The sequence below is a fragment of the Oculina patagonica genome, chromosome 13, assembly GCF_052425735.1.
Source record: "Oculina patagonica isolate OP01 chromosome 13, crgOcupat, whole genome shotgun sequence".
Lineage (NCBI taxonomy): Eukaryota > Metazoa > Cnidaria > Anthozoa > Scleractinia > Oculinidae > Oculina > Oculina patagonica.
This window is the reverse complement of record NC_135770.1, coordinates 25,599,654-25,622,346: the sequence shown is the minus strand read 5'-3', so window position 1 is coordinate 25,622,346 and position 22,693 is coordinate 25,599,654. Positions and strand designations below refer to the sequence as shown.

Genomic DNA, 22,693 nt, shown 5'->3' with positions numbered 1-22,693 from the left:
TTAAACTTTGTTATTATGCAAAAATCTCAGAGTCGATAACTTCGTTTCAGAAGCACTTTATGGCTTAATATTTGGTAGCTGTCATATGACACGAGACTTCTCAAATCGGTACTGCCCAAAGAATACGAAACTGCGCGCGTTCATTACTGATTATTATTATTACTCATTATTATTTGACTGTGCTATAATAACTTTTAAATACAAGCACACAACTTTTGCTTCTTTGCTTCTCTTTTCTTTTAATAACAACGTTTTTAATGTTTGCTTTACAAAAATGTTTTTTTCTTCTTTTTAGATCAGAATCCTTTAAATCTATCGCCGCCTTCTTTACTTCCGCATATATTGCTGCATCTGTTACAGTAGTCCCACATGGCGGCTGCTCTCTTTGAATTCTGGGGAATAGAACAATATCAAACATAAAAAAACGCTAGTTACACAATAACGTTCCTTCCTGGATAAGATTTTAGTCCATATGAGGTTATTTTAGCATTGAGCCAGGCTTCCCCAACAATTTTCGAAAATACACATTTTGTACAGTTTAGCGGAAGAGTAGAGCAAAAAAAAAAGCCAAAAATTAAACACTCGCCCGTAACTGATTGGTTTATAAATAAATGTTACAGTAATAGCGAGAAAAGTTTTAATTTACTGTGTATTTGAGTCCGATTTACGAAACCGCTCTGTTCCTTACATTTGCCGCTTTTTTATAGCTAATCGCGTATCAACAACATCCGCTTTCGTCACTGCAACCAAGCGTCTCTCGCTTTTTTAAAAAACAAGAACATGAACATGAACTATTTCAAAACGATAACTTAATCATTGTAAATTGCATATTATAAATCGGAGATGACCTTGAACACTGTTGTTTGTTATATTCGGGGAGAGAAACTAAAAAAGAACAACCACTTTTATCTCCTGTTCAATTTTCTTGTAATGTTCATCGTCGACATCATCATCATCATTATTACTTACGTCATCGAAGCTACTTCCTCTTTTTCCGTTTGGCATGCCCGGTATGCCAGCCCACTGTCCTGTTACTTGGTCGCTGAAGACAACTAGCAAGGCAGACAGAGCTATCAGCAAAACAAGTGAGCCTTTCTTCATGGTCAATCTTTGTCTCGGTGAAACTCCTAGTCGACGCAGACTTCAGTAGCTACTGTAGAAAAGCAAGTGTTATGCGTTTCTAGCTATCTTTTCTGGTTTATATAGCCTTCCAAATACCGTTAGAAATATGTCAACGGCTGGCGTTTTATAAGCCCTGTTATTCTTAAAGCACAAAATTAAACCGTTTTGTTTAATTGCAAGTGATTTTCCACTAAGACGCCAACTCTCGTTCAGGTGTTTAGGGTGACGCTGACGTCCCCCAGGCTTTTTGGCGCGACGCTGATCCATTCTTTACATTCTATAGACATTTCACAGTTGGAAGTGCGGCCTTACCCAGTTGTGTATTGGTATCAAATAAGAGAATCGAGAGAAAATCCAGCGTGGGTTGTATATTAAATCGGTTAACAAAATCAATGTATACCCACGTGCCCCAAGCGTGGGTTATGTTTTCAGCCAGCTGTTTTTCAATTGAGTTCTGTTTATTCTTTAAGCGAAAAGAAACCCTTGTTAGAATCGCAAGGACGTACGACTTACCGTGTGGCTCTAATTTTTTTTTGCGGGAGCTAAATTTTGCGGAGTGGCCATTTTTTTGTTTTTCACGCGGGAAATAATTTTTGAGATTGGTAAGGAATGGCTTTTCTTGCAGGGAATTAATTTCTGCGATTTCAGGAAGTCTATTTCAATTAAAATTACAACATTTTCAGCTTTTCTAATTTGAGTTAAAATACACTTAAGTTAAAATATACTCCAAACACAACGCGGATGTTAAACTGACGTTTCAAGTGTTATTCTATTACTGAATGATGCGTCGTTGTAAAATGGCTGACCGCTATGTCGATGGATTATGAATTCCTTCTGTTTCACTTAAGGTATTGCCCCGGAATAGAACTGAATATTTACTTTGCGGCAAAGTCCGCGAGAAAAATAAATCGTCTTTTCTGGTTGATTACAATAAGGGGACTTATCAATTTTTAAATAATAAATTGGGTGTCCCGATCAGTTCATTCATTAAAACGCAAGACAGATCAATTCCTATGTTTGAAAACATAATTCATTACTGAAATTTTACTTCGCACACTGGCGAAGGAAAATTTCATTAAGGAACTTATTTTTCAAACATACAATGATCTGTCTTCGCTTTTACAGTAAGAATATCGGGACACCCACTTTATGATTGCAAAATTATAAGTCACCATACGGTTTCACCAGTAGAGACAAAGTTTGGTTTCGCGGATCTATATCGCAAACGAAAATAGCCGCCCTTTCGTCTATGTACGCGCGTTATTTACGCATCGCTAGATTCTCCGCAGTGTGGCAACGAACAATACGTCAATAATTCTCCCGCGAGCTTGCAGGTCCATTTTCTTTTTGAAACGACAGAAAGCATCGAAAAAGAGATCTTATAGGTTGATTACCAATTTTATACTTTAGCACATGAGATGATACTAATATGCCCTAATATTTCCACTTTTGAATAAATATTAAATATCGTAAATATCACAATAATAAGAACCCGCAATAAAAGTCACAACCCTTCAGGTGTCTAAGGGGACGCTAGCCGGGGGGGGGGGTGGGGGGGGGGCCCCCCAAAAAAACAAAAACAACCCCCTTTCTACACGTTTAACCCTTTCATACATATACTTGCTAGAGCCCTAACACGGCTCATAATACCGAGGAATTAGCGAGAAGCCGATCCGTTCTACACGGCGTAATAACATTTAACAGTTGAAAGTGCGATCGTTTCGCAGTTGTGTATTAATATCAAAGAAAAGATAGGAGCAGGGGCAAAGCAAGCTGACCTCTATATTTAACCGTTTAAAAAAATTGATGTTTCTGTTTCTTTGTTAAATCGAACAGTATTAACTTTATGCCATATTTCGGTGATCCTTGTAATCGCACATCGTTTTAAAACAAGTAGCAGTAGACTTGCCTCTTTAAGTTACAAATTGAAATGCGGCCATGGTGTGTAGTAATCATCGAAAAAAAACCTTTCCCCCCGTGTCCCCCATTTCGCTAACGGTTTGTTCGTTTTTATCCTGAGTGACCCCAACTTATTTATTTTTTACAAATTTTCAGGCCGAAATTATTTGGCATAAAATACAAAAAAATACAAAAAAAAGCTTGTGCTATAGCTTGGGACAGGCCTAACCTTGTAGTGGACGCCATACAATTCATTATTCTCAGCATGCAAAAAACACACATGTGAAGAAAATTGCTTTGAATGTCATTAACCTAGCTTTTTAAATGCTTAAACGGTAGGACGCATACTGTTTGGAAAAGTGATTTTCGTAAAACAAGCGAATTAAAAGAAGCCGTACTTTGCTTCAAATTATTTTGCTTTAAACATTATCAGTTTAACCTTAAAGTAAGATTTTGGTTTTAATTCCAGCTTTTTATAAGGTTGTTGATTTGATTTTTTTAACAGGTGGTACATCCGTGATGGCTGGCTTTGCCAAAGTATGACGTCATTGTATGCAATGTGACATCATAATTGGCCGGTGACCGTGCTTTACACGCCTTATAAGTTCGATCAGCGTGAAAGCGTGAATTATTTGAAGCTACATTGATTCTTTTTTGGGGGGAGGGAGTCGCCATTAAATAGGCTTGACAACTGAGAAAAATGTATTCTTCAGATGAGATAAAATAACATATCTTGGAATAGCAAGCACAATTCAGTTATTGAAAGGAAGCAAAATCTGGACAAAATCGGTAGACGAAGTGGTGATAGCGAGCGCGTCGATCGTAACAATAAGGTCCGGTGTGGATGCGGTTCAACTTTGAAAATCTTCTGAAGACTTCGCGTTCACTTCAGAGAGAAAACATAAGGCACTCCAACGGAGTACAATTTGGGATTTATCGTTCTGCTCTCGTCCAATCAGAAACGAGTAAATTTGTAGTTGTGGGCACGAGAAAATAGCATACTTCGTTCAATAATTAACTTAAAGTTTTTCGCACTTTTTTTTATTCAGCTACTCCATGGCACGAACGATATCTATTTATCGTAACTAGAAGTTTGCCTGATCCAAATGACTTTTTCGAGCAATTTATCAAGCAACGATTATTTGCGCTACGATGGCAGGGAGCCCAATTTTAATTTACTAGAACTGTATGATATAGTTTTAACGCTGTGAGCGGCTGCAGACATAAGCCGAGCACACATATCTCACGATCAAATAAATTTACTGTCAGCACAACGCACTGATATGGTGGTCTGTAACACCATGTTTAGACCCGCCAAGATATGCGCTATTTATCTGGCGATTGCATTGTTGGTTTTTGCTATTCTTGATCGGAGCGATGCATTTTCAGCCAGTCTTAACACGGCTAGACTACAAGGGCGCAGAAGGACCTTATCGGAGGTAGGACTGGGAAAAGATAGCCATAATGTAGAAAACAAATTTAGGATTATAGTAGATTTCGACTCAAAAAGAAAAAAAAATCATTAACGATGCCAAAACTTAAGCTACGTTTGGATGCGTTTCTGTATATTCATATATCATTTCACATCTTAGCAGTCTCTTTGCTCGACCCGCCTTGAACCATATGTTGGTTACTTCCTGCATGTGAAAACCTGGAGTAAGGATCATCTTAGAACGCGCTTGCTTTCGGTTTTGAAAGATCAGCATTTCCTGTAATTGCAGCTTCAGTTATTCGGACAGACTCTTATCAACTCTAAATTAATCTTTATGTACCCAGAGTTCTAATTGTCCTTTCCATTCTCTCAAAAAGGTCTTTTCAAGGGGCTCCAGGTCTTTCTGTGATACATGCAGCAAGATATGTTCTCCTCCGCCTTGGCAACAAGAAGGACGAAAACCTAGCGGCGTTATATCCCAACACCAGACACCCGTTCATGCCCAGCCAACACAACAACCTTACCACACCAAGGAAGAAATGGAGATAGGAAGGCGAGAAGAAGATATGCATTTTAATACCGAACACACCAGTGGACCCTTCGGAGTGGCCGAAGTACTAGCTAGAAATACCATCCTTGAGAAACAAACGGCAATGTGTAATCAATTGATAAAATACAGATAGAATAAAACACTTTGAACGAAAACTTGTTGTACATGAATTTTTGTTTTCGTGTTAGAATTAACAGATATAACTAAAAGAGATGATCCAAACTTCCGAAAGTTGGCCCTGCTTCCATGAACCGACGTGTACTGCATCTGCCTTTGATTCATCTAAAAATATGCTTTTATTGTGTGTTTTTTTTCGCTTTTATTTTTTTGCGATTTTTGATATACAAGACCAGTTGAAGCAGAATTAAAGTGAAAAACGTTAAATTTGCATGTGCTTAGTCGTTTCTCTTTTCCAGCAGCCTCTCTTTATGTACATGTCAGCAATATCTCAAACACGAGAGGCAGTGTTTCATTGGGATATCCAAACACCGAGAAGAGAGTTGAAAATACGACGCACAGCGGAGTATATTTGACGAAATTCGAGGTGTTTGGATAACCGATGAAACACTGCCTCTCGAGTGTTTATATAGTTATCTTCCCAATCGAAACCTACTGAGGAGTAAACGGAGGAATAAAATCGTAAAAATCTATGCTAATTGAGACCGGGTATTCGACCTCGTTCACAGTTTTGATTTTCTTTGTTTTAACTTGATGAATTATTAATGAGTTTGAGGAACACAGTTTGTTCAACACCTTGGCCCTTTTATTCGCAACTGACTTTGTAGTAAACTTTCTTCTCTTGTTACCCATTTTTTATACCGCTTTCTCTTTATTTTTCGATATAAAGATGAAAGACATGCACATTTAATATCCTTTATTCTTTCTTCTCACGAAAACATTCTTCCTTACATTGGGGGAAAATTATCACATAAAGATAGTATGTTAAAAACTAAAGGGAGTGATCCAAATGTTACAAACATTCAAAATGCGGTGAAACTTTCGTTCCTCATCACGAGATCTCATAAAACGAATATGGTTTCTCCTGTAACGAAGCCAAAATCAGCCAGGTCTTGTGGACATAAATTCAGTTTTTTTCTTTCGTAACCTTGGTAAAATTGAGAATTCAGTTACTCCCTAGCCCAATATAAACGGCCCGGTGCATGGTTTTCTAAGCTAGTTTCTAGCGCTTAACCTTCGAAGGGCTAAATTAATTAAGTTCCACATTTTTCTTTATTTCTTTCTTTCTTCGGAAAAAGAAAATAAATTGAGGATTTTGTGGATATCCCTAGCCCAACTTAAACGGTCTGGTGTATATAGTTTTCTTAGTTTGTTTCTTGTGTTAAACTTTCGAATGGCTAAGTTAACAAATTCTGCAATATTTTTTTTTTTACAAAAAGAAAAGATTCAAAATAAAGGAAAGCGCACATTCTTTGCTTATATTATAAATATTTTCCCAAACAGCATACGCCCTACTGTTAAATCGTTTTCAAAAGATAGGTTAATGACATTTTTAACAATGTTCTTCGCATGTGTAGTGTTGTTTGCGTGCTGTGAATAATGAATAGATGGCGTCTCCTGCAAGGTTAGGCCTGTTACAAGCTAGTTGTCAAACCTTTCAGCTGGATTTTACGCTATATGACGTTAGTAAACAAAACGCGAAAAAAAAAATGATGTCGCCCAGGATAAGCACGTACAGACAACATCGAATGCGAGGAAACGGCGTCAAGAGGCGGTCAGAATAAAGACCAGCTACTTCTTCTAGGACAAATTCAGGCTAAACTAAAATATAAAACATCCAATTTAATGTTTGTTTATGGTTCGCTAGCGAATTTTTCGGCTCGCACTGTTTACATTAAATTTTGGTGCAGCTGTTTGTTCCCTCGTCGATCAAAACATAAAGTTTAAAGGTCTTTATTTCAATCACCTTCCCTTAGCCAGCTGTGGCAAGTGAAGCGCGCTCTTTCATATTGTAATTTCATTTCGTCAAAAGATTGAACTGAACTAAACAAAATGCTGGTTGGAAATATTACCTATGCCTGTAGTTTCATTTTCCTCTACAATTTTTTTAAGCAGTAGAAATGCGAAAAAAAAATCAAAACAACAAAGAGACAGATACATCTAATGTTTTTTTTATACAGACAGCGAAATACATAACCCACACTTTCTTTTCCTTTCCTTTTTTTTTTTACTGAAATAAACATACATCGGATCAACACGGAGGGAAAATACGTAGAGATTGCACCTCAAGCTGTTAAAAGTCATTTATCTGTATAGAACAGATCGGAATCACGCCTAACGCCTGGAAGGGCATGTCACCCTTAAACACATGAACGGGTGTTGACGTTCTTTTTTCCTTTAAGAAGAAAACGCTATGTCCTTGGTAATGTTCGCGTCACTTTAATTTCGCGATTTTTTTGGAATCGCGAAATTCGCACCCCAAGCTGTTAAAAGTCATTTATCTGTATAGAACAGATCAGAATCACGCCTAACGCCTGGAAGGGCGTCGGCGTCACCCTTAACACATGAACGGGTGTTGGCGTTCTTTTTTTCTTTAAGAAGAAAACGCTATGTCCTTGGGATTCTAATTGTTTAAAAAAGAAAAATGCTTAATTTTGTGCTTTCTGCTAGCACGACTGATAAAACACCAACTGTTAGCATATATTTTTAACGTTATTTGGAAGCCTATATAAACTCGTAAAGATAGCTAGAAACGCATAACACTTGCTTTTCTACAATAGCTACTGAAGTCTGCATCGGCTACGAGTTTCACTGAGACGATTATCGACGATGAAGAAAGGCTCACTTGTTGTGCTGATAGCTCTCTCTGCCTTACTAGTTGTCTTCAGCGATCAAGTAACAGGACAGTGGGCTGGTATGAACATGCCCAATGGAAAAAGAGACAGTAACTTCGGTGATGTAAGTATTGGATAAGTAGCAACTAAGATTACACTATGGTAATTGTGAAAATAAGGAATGACCTTATATAGAACAAAGTGACACATCTTTTGGGCCCGATCATGCTACTTTTCCGGTCCCTGCAGCCAAAATAATTGAGTGACTACAGCGTGACTGTGGTAATGGACTAAGTAACTTTGCTCCATAAGTAGCTATCTGACAGAAAAAAATATGATGCGGAGTATACAATGTTTTTTTTTTTAAGTTACAATGACGACACCGGATTTATTTTCGTTGTATCCAACTGTTACGCGATGAACAAAGATATCGGCAGAGCGCATAGCACTTTTGTTAATTAAAGAGGACGCTGACAAATAGTAAATAAAAACTTCGCTCACCCCAACTGTAATATACGAATGTTACTAAACCAATCGATTGTTTTCCTTTTTCCACAACTTAACTGAACTCGATTCCTTAACTAAATCATTTTCTCAGGAAGACGGCGGGCTAAAATCATTTTTTTACTTGACAACTTTACATAAGTAGCACAGATTATTAGGAATCTTTTAGCTATAAATCGCAGCCATAGTCTGCGCGTTTTTTTTTTTTGTTTGTTACGATAGTTTTTTGTTTGTTCTACTCTCACAACGCCACTTTCCATCCATGTCTATGTAAATGGCGGTAAAGACGAATTGATGTTTTTTTTTGGTGGTGGTGGTGGTGGGGGGGGGGGGGTGGGGGGATGGGAGGGTAACCTGCCATAGGCAACTACCCATGGACACAGATTCTTAATTGTGCAGCTTTTTCTTTGTCATCGATCTCTAATGCCAATATTGTTATATCCTTCAGAATTCGAAGAGACAAGCCACCACCATGACTGACTATTGTAACAGATGCAGCAGTATATGTAGGAGTTCATTTCAAGAATTTATCGAGAGACGGAGGAGATAGACTTCACGGGCATGGACATTGATCTAGATCTTTCTGTTCACTGGTCGTGTGAAAAAATAGACTAAATAAATAAATAAATAAATAAATAAAAATACTGAAAAACAAGAAAACGTTTTGTTTGTGTGTGCAGAATTCAGATGAAGGTTGGTTTTGTGCGGAATTCAGATGAAATTTGGTTTTGTTCAACCGAAATATTGGGCCAAAATTAAATAAATTTGTAACATCAGTCCTTAGCTGTTTGATCAGCCCTGCATTTAAATTTTGTCTATTAACTTTTCTGCTGATCCTGATCTACACCAAGATCCGGCTACAATTTACTTCTGTTTGTCAGAGTGGTCCTTGCATAGTTACAGAAAAACAATGAAAAATATCGATATAATTGCGTTTCTTGCTGACCGGATAATAAAATTAGAAAGTCGTAAAGGTAAAAGGTAAAGCAACTTTATTTATACACGGTTTGTGTTTAAAGCTTTTTTTTTTATGGGGGGTGGGGGGGCCGTTTAATTTAACAAGACAGTGCCGCGTAGAACAAGCTAGAACACAAGACCAAAATACTTCCGTGCAGTTAGAATGGAACACTACAATGGCTGTGGTCACATCTAGACTACTAACTATAGTTACGACGGCGTTAACTATAGTAAGCTATTTCGGTAATGTGACCACTTCTCTGTTCACCTTTACTATAGTTAGAAAATTTACGCCTCGCTGATCCAAAACAATGCAGATTAACTATAGTTATACCCAAGCAGGGTTTGTAAAAACCAATCAGAATGCGACAATTATTTTTGCACTTGCGAGGTGAACATAAATATGAAAAACAAATCGTGAAGGGAGGGGGAAAAACATCAAGCCAAGAAATTACATATCACCAATGTTAGCAAAAATAAAGCTTCGGCGTCTAGCATTCTTACTTCATTTTATTTTCTTCAACGCCAAGATGCCGTGCAAAAAAAGAAAAAAATCAAAAAACGTACGTGCTTCTGGAGTGGTTTTAAAGCCGAAAAACTCGTCTAAAAGGCTTTAAAACCACTCCAAAAGCACAGAAATGTCAAAATAACACAAGATAAACATCAGGTAAGACATTTTTATTAAAATCTTTCATACAAGTACTATTTAGAGCAATTTTCAAAGCATTCTCATACTTTTATACCTTCGGTCTGTCCTCTCCGCTCGTGTCCCTGTGCCTGTCTTCCTCGTGTGTGGCCCCCTTTCGTCCCACATCTCATACTTTGTCTTATAATCACCTAAATCGAATACAACGTCTGGGCCGCCTGTGGTATAACGCAATCTTTGGTGAGACAACATAGGGAAATCTGAAAATATATATATAAAAATAAAATGTTTCTGTTGTTCACTTGAGCAAATTTACGAAGAAAACGTATAATTTGCATCATATCCGTGGTCTGTGAATTCATAACAACTGTATTTATTTGAATTCCATCAGATCCTAACTATGTTATTTATACAATCACTAACAATGATTATGTTTCTTATCTTATCTTTTTCGCGCACAAGATGTCAGCTACTTTTATTTACGTTAAGTTTTTGACAGATTTTCTCAAAACTATATAAGACCCCTTGTGAAACGTCATCGCTTCTGCATGCATCGCGTGCCATTTTTTATTGTTCCCGTCATCTTGGATTCGGAAGTTATAGAGAGCTCAGCCTCTCTCCCACTTCACCGGCCCTATATCCTTTTACTGATTGTTCCTTTCCAGTTTAACTTACCCTTTGGCTTACCTTTCTCTGTTTCGACTGAACAAGGTTGTGAGGCTTAATTAGGTCAGCCGGCCAGCCCACTGCAAAGCGAAGATGGAACTGGGGAAGAGGTTGAGCCCACTGTATTTCGCGCCGACGCGCAAACTACCAGCGGTTGCACACCTAATCTTTCCCCAGTCCTTTTCGGGTGTTTGACGCCTGCATCTTTCGAACCTGAAGCTTTTGTGCTATGTCGTATTGTCGAATGGCTTTTCCTCTTAAATTCTTGCTATGCTTTCTGGTGAAAGAAACCTTGTCACAAGCTAACTTGGATAAAGATGAACTGGGAGATCTGTATAAGGCTTTCATGGGTGATTTATCTTACTTCAACCGCGAATACCAGCGTTTAGATTCGGATGCTTTGCTTGGGTTGCGAGTTGCAGAAGGTAAACAAAGCTAAATAAATTGTTTCTTTTTGGCATTTAGGAAGGTGAGACAATCTGTTAAACGTGTAAAAAATATATGAAATGGCGGTTTTGGTCTACTTGGTGTGCGTGTACTACAATTTTTAATCAAATTTGTGTTTTTATCCTGAGGAAAAAATACACTACTATTAAAATACACTGAAAGCTGCATGCAGTGTTTTCTTCTGTTATGGTTGAGCCAATATTCATTACAGATGTTTTCCAAACACAAAAGCAGCATACGTATATTGTATGTAATCTAGCAGCCTCTTCACCATCAAACCTAACATTACATATGATTAAAAGCTGTTTACTGATAATAAAAACTTGGTTTGTTATTGTAATGGCTATTGACATGTGTATGTCTACATGTACATATGTACACACATGCATGTACACTTGATTGGAGAAATCTTGACCCATGAAAGCATAAACCATAGATAAACGATGAGACCCAAACATTTACTGGGAGATCCAGAAAAAGTAGTTGTTGTCTTTGACAGAAGGAACATTTTAATAAGACAGGTTGCATATATCAAGCTCTTAAAGCTCTCAAAGAAAGAAAATATCTTGATTTTAAATAAAAGGAATATTACTAAGGTTACCATTGCTCTCTAGGTCTTATCTTTCATGGTTTATGCTTTTTACAGGGTAACGTTTCTTCAATTTTGTGTATACACTGTAAATCATTGATATTACACCTTGTACACTGTACTTACTCAGAGCTTTATGTTGACTTTAAAGTTTCCATTATGGAACCACAACAATAATTGATAGTTTCACTGTAAGTTACCTTAAAATGTATGTAACACTGACAGTTTTCTTATAAATTCTCTACCACATAATAACTTTAGGATACCTTCACAGGATTCTAGAAGAGACAGAGAATGGGAAAATCAAATTAAGCCTGGACATTTATAACAATGTGACAGAGTTGCTAAACAGAGTATCTGAAGTTGTGAAAAAGTTTGTTCCACTGGTCCAGAAAAATGATCCTTTGTTTTATCCAGCACTGAATTCTCCATGGACTTATTACAAAGCCTACAGATATTTAGAATTACAAGATGTTTCTGAGAGACAGGAAAGCAGACCAGATGATAGAGAAAGATATTCCCACTGTGTGTGGGAAGTCGTGGGAAGCAGGAGTAGCCAGGCTGAACCATGTACTATTTCTGATGAGTGCTGGAAGACTATGATGACAAAAGGAGCTCCAAATAACATGCTTTATTACCAGACTTTGTTTTTCATCTTAGGAGAGGCAGCAGGTATGTTTGCTTTGAATTAAGGTGGCTGAGCACAGCTTTCTAATCTTTGGAGTGGGGGGTAAAGCCTTGATCAAAGTTGCCCATACTTGCCAGAACTTATCCCAGTTTCTGTAAAATTACGGAAAGTGGCTAGGAGTATATCTTCTCCCCCCTGCAAGTGAATGGGATGCTTGTCCATGATTGCAGGATTACTCCACAGCATTAATTCGCCTGTACTCATTTAGACACCTGGGTGGAGAGAGGCACTATGAGAGTATGTGTCTTGCCGAAGAACACAACACAGTGACCCTGGCCAGGGCTCAATCCTGTACTGCTCAATCCGGAGTGCAGCCCGCTAACCATTAGGCAACGACACCTCCCAAAATCAGTGCACAGTACCTATTCTTAAATTTGATTTCATGTCCAAACCATTTTAGCTGACAAGATCAAAACTGGCAGGTTACACAATAAGCTTCTGCATTTGTTATTTTGCATGTTCTTTGAATTCTGCTAAATTTCAGAAAATTCAGTCATTTTTCATTGTTTGTGTACAACCAACTCAGAAATGTTCCAACATTTTTTCATTGAAGTAATAAAGTTTTAACAGAGGGAATTTTAGTTTTTTGTTGCTTTATGTTTTCATGTAATGTCATACAATGTTAAAACTTCCTGCTTTGTTTACTTCCAGATTTTTTTTATAATCAGCAGTATACACTGCATTTGGAAATTTACTGATGTACTTTACTCATTCCTGAAGAATAATTTGTTTCTTTATTAACTCTTTCCAGCAATTAAAAGTGTTTTTTGTATCTACAAATTATTATTGCTCACTTCTTGTTCTTACTACCCAAGTGAGAGGTCTCATGGGAGAAACTCAACATTGAATAACAGTGAAGAAAATGCCCTTTGAATAGAGCTTGCTGTTTATAATTTATGATTATTACATACAAAATAATTTTTATTGTAGCTATGATGATGTTGAAGTTTAAGATTATGCCAATTTTTTTTTGAATAACATTATCCCTTGGGTTTAATACATTTATTTTATCTGGTTACTTAAACAAGGTTGTCATGACAAGCTGATCTCAAGAATTGAAGCCTCGGGAGACAAATTAATGACACACCTACAACACATTTGCACCTTAGCCTACTTCAACAATGCTTGGACACAATTTCAGGGAGAAGGTGACCCAAAGGATCTTATGTTGATTGTGAAGCTAAGCTTCAGTTGTGGCTTGTTAGGGTATCATGTACTACTCACATCAGGTGGGCTATCTAATGCTATAGCCTGGCAATTAGAAAGTGGATGTTATGGAGACTACACTAGAGTAGGAGAGGAAACGTTGAGGTACATACTGAAATTAAATTGTAAACAATTAGTAGTTTAATTATGATATCATACTCATGTAATGTGATGTTTAGTTTTAATTTGTTTGTTTGTTTGGTTCAGAGAGCGCAATAATTTAATGTATTATGTATATGTACCACTGAGCCCCCTCCAAAGGACACCTCCCATAGTTGGACACCTACCTAAAACGGACAATAAGACATGGCCCCTGACACTTGCAAACACTAAATTGTTAACAGGCTCCCATAAAGTTAAGTCTGCATATGAACCTGAAAGCCCATTGGGCTGTACTTTCCCCCCCCCCCTAACACAGAACTGAAAGCTAATACAGCTTATCCCAGTTTCTGTAGCATGAAGCAACTACATGTACATGTAGGAGTATTTCTACTCTCCTTTGGATGGTGTGCTAGTCCAACACAGGGTTACCCCTCAGCAGTAAATTCCATGGTACCCATTTTTATACCCGGGTGGAAAGAAGCTCTGTGAGAGTTACAGCAAGTGTCTTGCCCAAGAACATAACACAGTGCCCCGACCAAGGCCCGATCCCAGACTGCTCGATCCGGATTACAACATGCTTACCATTAGACCACTGCGCCTCCCACTAACCTCCCATAAGCTGAAACCTTTTCTATGTGAATTTATTATGCTATTTCCAAGTCGCAAGGGTGTGTTAATGGGAGTTTGACTGTATTACCTCAGGGGTACTGAATAACTGTTTTGTGGCTTGATTTGCTTCAAACACAAAATTGTAATAATAATGCCACATGTAACTGTTGCTCAATAAATAATTACAAAGGTTGATTTTTAAACATTGACAATGTGTATCACAGGCGGGCGGCGGGCTTTCGTGGGGGGTGACTGTGACTTGAAGTGTTATGGGGTGCTGTCCCGGTCTGTCTGTGTGGCTGTGCTCCCGTCCCTGTCTGTGCTCATTCAGGGTCCAGGTTCACAGGCGGGACGGCGGGCATTCGTGGGGGTGACTGTGACTGGTGGGGGGCTGCTTCTCTGTGTCTTCGGTTCTGCGGGGGCTGCCCCCCGCCCCCCCCCTCCGCAGGTCAATTATCATTCCTCTGTGGCTTTAACATAAGCCAGTGGTTATTGCTCACTGAATTGGCAACTTTTCTTTGAAGAAATCTGCTTAATGTATTACATAAAATAATATTTGTAATACATTAAACATAATTATTCAAGGAAAAGTTGCTCATTCAGCGAGCAATAACCCCTGGCTCATTTTTTTTCTCCTGTTATTAGTGTAACTGAAGCTGGGAAGGCAAAGCGTGAATTGAAATCAGTTTATCTTGGAAGTGAGTACTTGACTATAGCTGTTGTTTTGAAAGATAATATGGCTCACTCAGTTTTAACCTGTAACTACAATGTATCTTCACTTGGTACCTTTTTTTAAACTAAGAAAGTCTATTAAATTAGAATAATAACGGTTTTCATGTAATAGTCAAAAGTACAATATGTATAAATGCGCGTTTGCTGAAATGGTTTTTATTTCTTCGCTTGGTATTGGTAATTTTCCGTCCCCCCTTTTTTTAATACTCCTCTTGGACAGAAAAAAAAATCTTGAGTAACCATTTGTACACTGTTTTTTTTTACTGATTTGAACTTATTCATCCACGACATTTGTTTCATATTTTACCATTTCTCTTGTCAACGTTCACGATCAGCTTTGATTTAAATTCTTTTTTTTTCTTCATACATTCTTTTTTATTGTGCCCTTACAAGTTGCCCGTATCCATTATATGCAAGTACTCCTAAGTGGAGAGAGGCACTGTGGGAGTGAAGAACAACGAGCACAATACAGTTTTTGGAAGTTGAAAAGAGCAAATAACTCTGTCTAGTTTGTGTGATGTTTAGGTAAAAAAGGTAAAGTCTGCGTTCGCCGGAGCGTAGTGCTCCATCAGGCCGGAGCATACTGTAGAATTCCGGTTATAAGCCCCCCCGCTTATAAGCCCCCCCCCCCGGTTATAGGCCCATCATCCTGGAAACAAAAAAATACATCCGGTTATAAGCCCCCCCCCCGGATATAAGCCCCCCTCTACCAGATGACAGTACTGAATAGGGCTAAATGTTGCTTTATTATGTGCTTTTAACTTAAAAAAAACGTATTGTCATCAACACTCCCGTGGCTCGTTTTGAAACGTTTTTTTTTTTTTTCATTCCGCTTATAAGCCCTCCCGGATATAAGCCCCTCCGCTTATAAGCCCACCCAAAACCCCTTACGAAGTTGTATAAGCCCAGGGCTTATAACCGGAATTCTACGGTATTCCGGTTTCAGAAGCATCAAGCGACTTGGAGTATTTCTACTCCACCCTTGATGGTATACTAGCCCATGGCAGGGTTATCCCCAGCAGCAAATTCTCCAGTACCCTTTATACACCTGAGTGGATTGAGGCACTGTGAGAGTAAAGCGTCCTGCCCAAGAACAGAACGCAGTGTCCCGGCCATGGCTCGAACCCGGCCCGGTCCGTTCTATCCGGTGCCTAGCGCACTAACCATTAGGCGACTGCGCCGTAATGTTTACGGTCAAATTAAAAGTTCCCTATTTGTCTTTTTTTGCAGACGGTTGTGTAAGTGACGTCACCGGAGCAGGACTTGGGCTCCTTGCTGTATACCTGAGGTGGGTCCTGGACCCTCCACCTCAGGTCCATGCAGTGAACCTCTTAAAGAGCGCCCAAGAAGATGCCCAAACTGTGTCGGTGTACATGTTCGGACTTGTCGTTCTCACTATAGCGTTCCTTTTTTCTGCCAGGCGATTTATTTCGCAAACGGCATTAACTTTTCATGCCATTTTATTTGGGCAGAGAAGAAGGTAGAGAGATTGTACAGCGCTTGAAGCTCAAGCCTGTTAATCGTCGAGGACGTTGAGGAGCTTTCGTACTTCTGTTAACATTAGAGTGTACTACTTTGGTCTGAAAAACACACTTCCTTCGGGTGCCTTACTTTGCCTTTATCCGCGAGATAGCTGAGACGTCCAAGCTTCAGTACTTTTAACGTTGCCTACAACAGAGATGTTTGTGAATTTCTCCCCCCCCCCCCCTTTCTCCCCTTTTGGGTCCTCTTTCCCGAGGAGAACGAGCCTTCTTGTGAGACCCTGCAAGAGCTCTCCCGACCCGAATTTCCCAGCTTGACTCTCGGACGTCTCTCGGGGATCAAGGAAGTTAAACGCCCTAATAGAGAGGTGCGTAATTTCCGGCTGACTGATCTTAGAACTTAAGGGAATTTGGCTGAAATATTCAATGTACTCTTCGTATTTTAAGGGGCCGTTTCAATTCAACACTATTCAGCAAGTAAGGTTTGATCCAGGTTCATGCAGCGTTTCATTGGAACCTTCTAACCGATGTCCCTGTCATCCTGTGTAGCCTAGCTGTTTCAGGCGTTCGGTTAGTTGGCGAAAAATCCCCTGGCCATTTTTTTTTCACTTTGCGTTCTTCGCGCTAATCCCGTTTTTTGCACTGCTCCCCAACTAACCTAGACTGTCGACACGCCTCTCGATTTTTCAAGGCAAAAAAGGAAACGAAGCGAGCGCGCGGGGGGAGGGGGGCGGGAAGCGAGCGCCAATTTCGCGCCACTTTCTCAGCCAATCAGAACTAAAACCAAAACAAATCGTGTCTTGCTCGCGCAGTTTTCCCGCGCTTCGTGCCTGCTACGTACGCGTGTATTTGCTTCTAGTTTTGATTGGTTCACTGGATTGTCTGAGAGTGATTACAGCTAATTACTTTGCTTTTGCTTTTACGACACTCAATTGAAAACTGCTCTATTGAAAATGAATCTGTGACTCTGATTGGTTCTCCTTTTGTGTTTTATTTGCTTACATAGCACAATCCCGCGCGCTTTGCTCTTGAAAGGAAAAACTCTTGATTTTTTGCTTAAAAATGCATAAAATTTTAAAGCAATCATTTAGACTAAAACGATTAGACTTCTTCCCTCGTTTTCTATAGGACTGTTCGCTCTTACCATTACCATGGTTACTAACTATGGCATAACCTACCGACCGTCTTTTAGGTAATGATTGGCTACACAGGAGCCGTCTATTTAACAATTATTCCATGCGCGCGCGTTGGATTTGAGTTGGCTACAACAACCTCATCCAACAAGTATGAGTGAAATAATTGTTTTATTAAATACATGCAGCCAAAGAATTGCAATACTGTTTGAGCTCTCCAGCTGCTCTGGTTAGCGCGTATCGGCTACTATATTTGTGGTCAAGGGTATTTGAGCTCTTATAACCCACCCAGTAAATTTTGCGCGCGCTAATTGGATAAAACGCATCACGTGGTACAAAATCGGACGACGGGTATCAGCGAATATACCCCGTCCGATTTGATATCCTCGTCCGATTTTGAAGGCAAGCACAAAGCAAACGAATAAAGTCACCTTATTCAATTCTAACTTTTAATGAAATCAAAGAGTTAAAAGCTCACTTTAACCAATCAACTACATTTGTTTCAACCACAGTTACGCCGGCTTTATTACTGCAGGTATTTCCTATAAATTTGCTGCGATAAAGCGCGTGGTAGGACGTAATCGGAGGTTTATCCTCGAATATACCAGCCGCCTGAAGGGGTTTATTTACTAAATATACCATTGATTGTTAACCAATCAAAACTCAGGAATTGCAACATACCATATTGCTAGTTTTTAATAATGATTGATAGACGGCTCTCGGGGTGCGCGCTAAGTTTTTCGCTGACTTTTATCAATCAAAAACTTCTAGCGATATTCTGTGTTTAATAGATCTGTCAGTGGGTTATGCTAGAACAGTTACACAGCTCGCTCTCGGTTTATGTCGACTTTGATAGTCGATAGAAACCTGGTATTCGCCGTCTAATTGTTAAATAGCTACCCCGGGCCCGTAGTTAAATATAAATAGAAAATAGTTTGAACTCAGTAGTTCGTTTAGTGCACCATCCGAGTGAGCCAGAGGTCTATCTGAACGGAAGTCATGTTCACGGAGAAAAGATTGCCCACACCCGGACGGACGATTATTCTAGACGAACTACAGCGTGTACCGTTCGTTTTCATTTCATTTTATTATATTTTTATTTTTTTTCTTCACAAATGGTACACCAAAATGATAACAGTTGGCAATACCAATACATCGGCTGCTGAGAAGACAGGCGACCAGAGTAAAGGAAGTCCATCGTGGAATATTGTCTCAAAGTTACGTCTTGGAGAATGTCGAACTCCAGCAGCTGTACTTGCCAATTTAAGTGTCTTGCCCATTGCATTCAAAGTATTACAAAAGAGAAATAAAGGGAAATAAAGCTAAAAGCTAATAGCGATACTCGAATGCCTAAGAGAACTTTGCGAGCTAAGCGAAAGATTCTACGGTGCTGACTGGCTAAATCTATTATCTGTCCGTAATGTGTCTCATTCTTCCATCTTAGCAAAGCCGTTTAATGCGTCTCATTCCTTCATCTTTAAGCCGTCAATGTGTTCATTCTTCCATTTTTAATCTGAAATGCCTTCCAAGAACCGCCAGCTTGCGGTGATGACGCCTGTTTATACCTGGCCTTTCTTTTTGTCCAAGAGCAACGTGTTTTGAGTTAGGACGATGTGTCGCGTTGCTGTCCTGATTCAGTTCCAAATAGTCTTGCAACTAAGACAAAAAATACAAATTTCTGGTTAATTTCGTAATCTCTCTCCATGCAACTTCAGCTAGTATCTTGGGGAATGGTCGCGCGAAAACTGAAAGCAAGCCGGGAAATAGAAATGTATTGTTTCACTCTCGTGCCAAGAGCCTGTCGTGTTCTTTAGCCGACGAAGTCTTAGCACGAGAAATGAGCTTAGCTTCTGGTGCCCAGGTCGTTGCCGGCTAACAAACAATTTTACATGACGTGCTTTGTTGTGGAAGAAAATTGTTATTATTTTCTTTTTGTATTCCTTGAGCTTACTCAAGGTAATTTTTCTATTTAATTTCGCGTGTTTCTCGCTTGACGTCCCACGGTCAAGGAGAAACAATTGCAGCCGGGGTTAACGTTCTTATCGCCCTTTCGATCAGCTTTGGAATCAGGTACATGAATAATTACCAACACTGTTCTTTCTGATTAAACGCCCACCAATTATGTCCGGTATCCAGCTCTATCACATCCAGTATTATTCCACACAAAGTCGAAAGCTAATTTACCCTCCTACGTGTCCTATCATAATTGACTACCATAGACCTATCGTGAATATATTTGCGGATTGAAATTGCCGATGTTTCAATTTATTTCCCTTCAGTTACTCTTTGCAACATTGCTAACGGGCGGGCGATACTTTTTCCAAATGTGCTCAGAATCACCGCCCGTAACCACCCAATAAACGCCCACCTATTGAATTTAAGTGTTTATACTTATGCCTTCACTACTGGTTCAACGTCGAGCTAGAGTAAACTTTTTTTTCAGAGAGGAAGGGCGGTGGTTGAAAAAAGCATATGAAAACCACAGATTCTTGAACGATAAAAATTCCGTCAACATATATAATTCACTCAGCGTAAAGTAGGTAAGTGTAGCCTTATGGTTGATTATTAATTTTTTTCAAGATTTTATTTTTGAACCTTAATTAAGACGAGTGACTGACGAGTAAAAACACCCAATTGACTTTGGCGCTCATCAAATTGCATATTTTACCACCCTCTCCGAGTATTCATCGCGCGTTGTTCAAGCGTAAGAAAGACCATGTGACGAGCTTTTCATCTCCAAGCTCCGCTTGGTGCATATCTGCTCTAAATTAAACCTGTGCGTATTCAGAAACTTGACAAATATTGATAAAACATGATTAAGAATGTTTTGTATTCTTTGACTGTATTCTCGCAGTTTGGCTACATTGCTAAGCGATTTACTGTTAAGCTAAAGTGCTTGTCGCTGGACAAATTTGGCCTTCTCTCTCTAAAAAAAACGAGAATATTTAAGCTTAGTTTTATAACGTACCTTAATTATGGACCTCCGGCCATTTGGTTTCTTTCCACCAAACCATCCCATAATTCCTTGAGAGTGACCAGCAAGGAGTGTTACGATTAAAAGTGCCACGAAAACGAACGTATTCGTTCTTCTTTTGCTAAGCATCGCCATCAGATCTGTGGTCAGAAATCTCCACCTTGCTTCTGCAACTGTTCCGGGAACGTCTTGCTTCAAGTGCACAAACGAACACGGTTTATAAGTTATCTTGAAAGGTGCCCCATTGAGTTTTTCTATCGACAGCTAGGTTTCGGAAGTAGGCGGCTAACTCTGAAGGGCTCGCTATCCCTAAGGAATGCCTACGCTTTTCCTTTTTTAAGAGAATACCAAGAAAACACGGAAGTAACGTTGCTACAACAAAGTTTAGCTGCCTTGGCTGTACTTGACGTGTGTGGAACCAGGCAAGTTTATATGTGTGCTTCCTTCTTCGCGGGGTACCGCAACTCGCAAATGTAATTCATGGCTAAAGCAGTCGCTTTGTATCACGAATGCATAAAAAAATACACTTTGAAGTTCAAATTTACAACATTATTAGCTCTTTAATTTGCTGACCCTCCGTGAATCCATTCGGTCTAGATTACCTGAACTACCTTTTTCTGTCACCACAGCCGAAGAAATGAGAAAAAAGATAAAGAAAGAAAAAATCGGGCAATGTTAGAAAACAGGTGATTGTTTAAAGTTTAAAGTGCAAACAATCTGTTCAAAATCTAATTACGGATTATGCAAGGCCGGCAGGGTAGCAGTACTGTCTGAATAGCCGAATTGTACGAATAAATAGACACGAAACATTGTTATCGTTAATTAAGGCTACATTATGGAGTGCAATTGAAACATATCATTAGGTCTCGTGCAGTCTCTAAGCAAAGAAAATCGCACATTCAATTTCATTTGGACGGCTTGATTTATTTATCCTAATCTTCTAGCTCGCTCACGTGAGGTAAATGGGAAACAAAAGTCCGGCATGATGTCTTTATTACCTTTTTCAATTTTCAACAACAACCAGCATCTAAATTTGTTTGAAGGCGGAAGAAAAGAAATCACGAGTCAAGCTTTTTTTGTTAATTGAAGCGGCTGCTCGGTCACGTACAAACGGAAACGTTCTTCGCCAAATTATTCTATAAGAATGTCACCAAGGCCTAGTCACGGAACATTTTTTTCAAATTTCTTCTTTGAGCTGGCATTGTCACTGGGAAAGAGACAGAAATAAACAGAAATGTACGTTTTAATGATATCGTTGTAGATCGAGTGGGAACACGCCCCATTATTGACCACGTTGATTAAACGCCCGTCTGTGGGCGCCGTGAACCACTCCATTTGCCACGTTACACGTAGTGCAAATGTTTCTTTTTTGCATATTAATTAGAATCAGATCAGTCACACAAATGTAAAGAATTGGCACGAGTAAAAATGCATGCGGGCTAACTAGAGACATGTGAAAGAACCATTTTATATTTATATTTCCCATCGAACTTCTCTCTGCAACTACGTTCCATGTCTGAATTATTTGAAGATGCTTCTGCGACTGATTTGAGATATTTCGCGAATTCAGCGATCTTTTGCGAGCAGCGAATAACTCAGTCCAGCTCAACTTCGTAAAAGCAGAGATGCCCTGGGGACGAGGTAGGCGGACAGCTTTGCAGCCTCGCTCGTAACTGACTTTCGTCCCCCACATCCCCACAAAAACTGGAAACAAGATGTGTAGTGAGGCTGTTGTCTGTAAATGTATATAATCTCAGCATGTTATCTCATGTATCCGATTTTCATTCAAGAAAAGTAATACTTTTCAAGTAAAACATGTCTTGCGTTCACAGTCTTGAGTTTTAATGCAAATACTTAACAACTCTGCGAATTCGCACGCAATATCGTTCGCCTGATACGAAACCGACAGAGCGCAGGCCGAGTTGCTAATGAGTCAGATGATCTTTCCCAAGATTTAGCTGGAAAACTGGTTTATTATTCAACAAACTGACTGAACGTAACACATTTTACAGCGGGATAAACTTAGGCTTTTCGCGGTTTGTAAGATGCCGAACGAATCTATGGCTGTATGTATATCGCAGAATATCTGCAATGTACGGATCATGGCAGAAAACAAGTGCTTTCTGACAATGTGGGCATTGTAACAATTTGTGCAACAGAGTGG

General features: G+C 39.2%; 2 protein-coding genes and 3 long non-coding RNA genes across 5 annotated transcripts; 3 read left to right on the top strand and 2 right to left on the bottom strand.

Moving 5' to 3' along the window:
- Nucleotides 1-220: 220 nt before the first annotated feature.
- LOC144636580 (uncharacterized) lies at nucleotides 221-1,277 on the bottom strand. Its single transcript, XR_013567534.1, has 2 exons — nucleotides 970-1,277; nucleotides 221-392 (listed from the first exon to the last, which is right to left on the bottom strand). It is a non-coding gene; the product is annotated as an uncharacterized LOC144636580 (long non-coding RNA).
- Nucleotides 1,278-3,690: 2,413 nt separating this feature from the next.
- LOC144636535 (uncharacterized) lies at nucleotides 3,691-5,158 on the top strand. The gene is made up of 2 exons (XM_078495768.1): nucleotides 3,691-4,460; nucleotides 4,831-5,158. Exons 1-2 carry the CDS (start codon nucleotides 4,305-4,307, stop codon nucleotides 5,134-5,136), a joined length of 462 nt encoding a protein of 153 aa, XP_078351894.1. The 5' UTR covers nucleotides 3,691-4,304; the 3' UTR covers nucleotides 5,137-5,158.
- Nucleotides 5,159-7,709: 2,551 nt separating this feature from the next.
- On the top strand, nucleotides 7,710-8,959 carry LOC144636578 (uncharacterized). Its single transcript, XR_013567532.1, has 2 exons — nucleotides 7,710-7,919; nucleotides 8,748-8,959. It is a non-coding gene; the product is annotated as an uncharacterized LOC144636578 (long non-coding RNA).
- Nucleotides 8,960-10,652: 1,693 nt separating this feature from the next.
- LOC144636378 (UPF0764 protein C16orf89 homolog) lies at nucleotides 10,653-17,125 on the top strand. The gene is made up of 6 exons (XM_078495574.1): nucleotides 10,653-10,993; nucleotides 11,866-12,276; nucleotides 13,321-13,603; nucleotides 14,855-14,907; nucleotides 16,172-16,626; nucleotides 16,711-17,125. Exons 1-5 carry the CDS (start codon nucleotides 10,798-10,800, stop codon nucleotides 16,423-16,425), a joined length of 1,197 nt encoding a protein of 398 aa, XP_078351700.1. The 5' UTR covers nucleotides 10,653-10,797; the 3' UTR covers nucleotides 16,426-16,626; nucleotides 16,711-17,125.
- Nucleotides 17,126-18,349: 1,224 nt separating this feature from the next.
- Nucleotides 18,350-20,580, bottom strand: LOC144636588 (uncharacterized). The gene is made up of 2 exons (XR_013567540.1): nucleotides 20,524-20,580; nucleotides 18,350-19,211 (listed from the first exon to the last, which is right to left on the bottom strand). It is a non-coding gene; the product is annotated as an uncharacterized LOC144636588 (long non-coding RNA).
- Nucleotides 20,581-22,693: the final 2,113 nt, after the last annotated feature.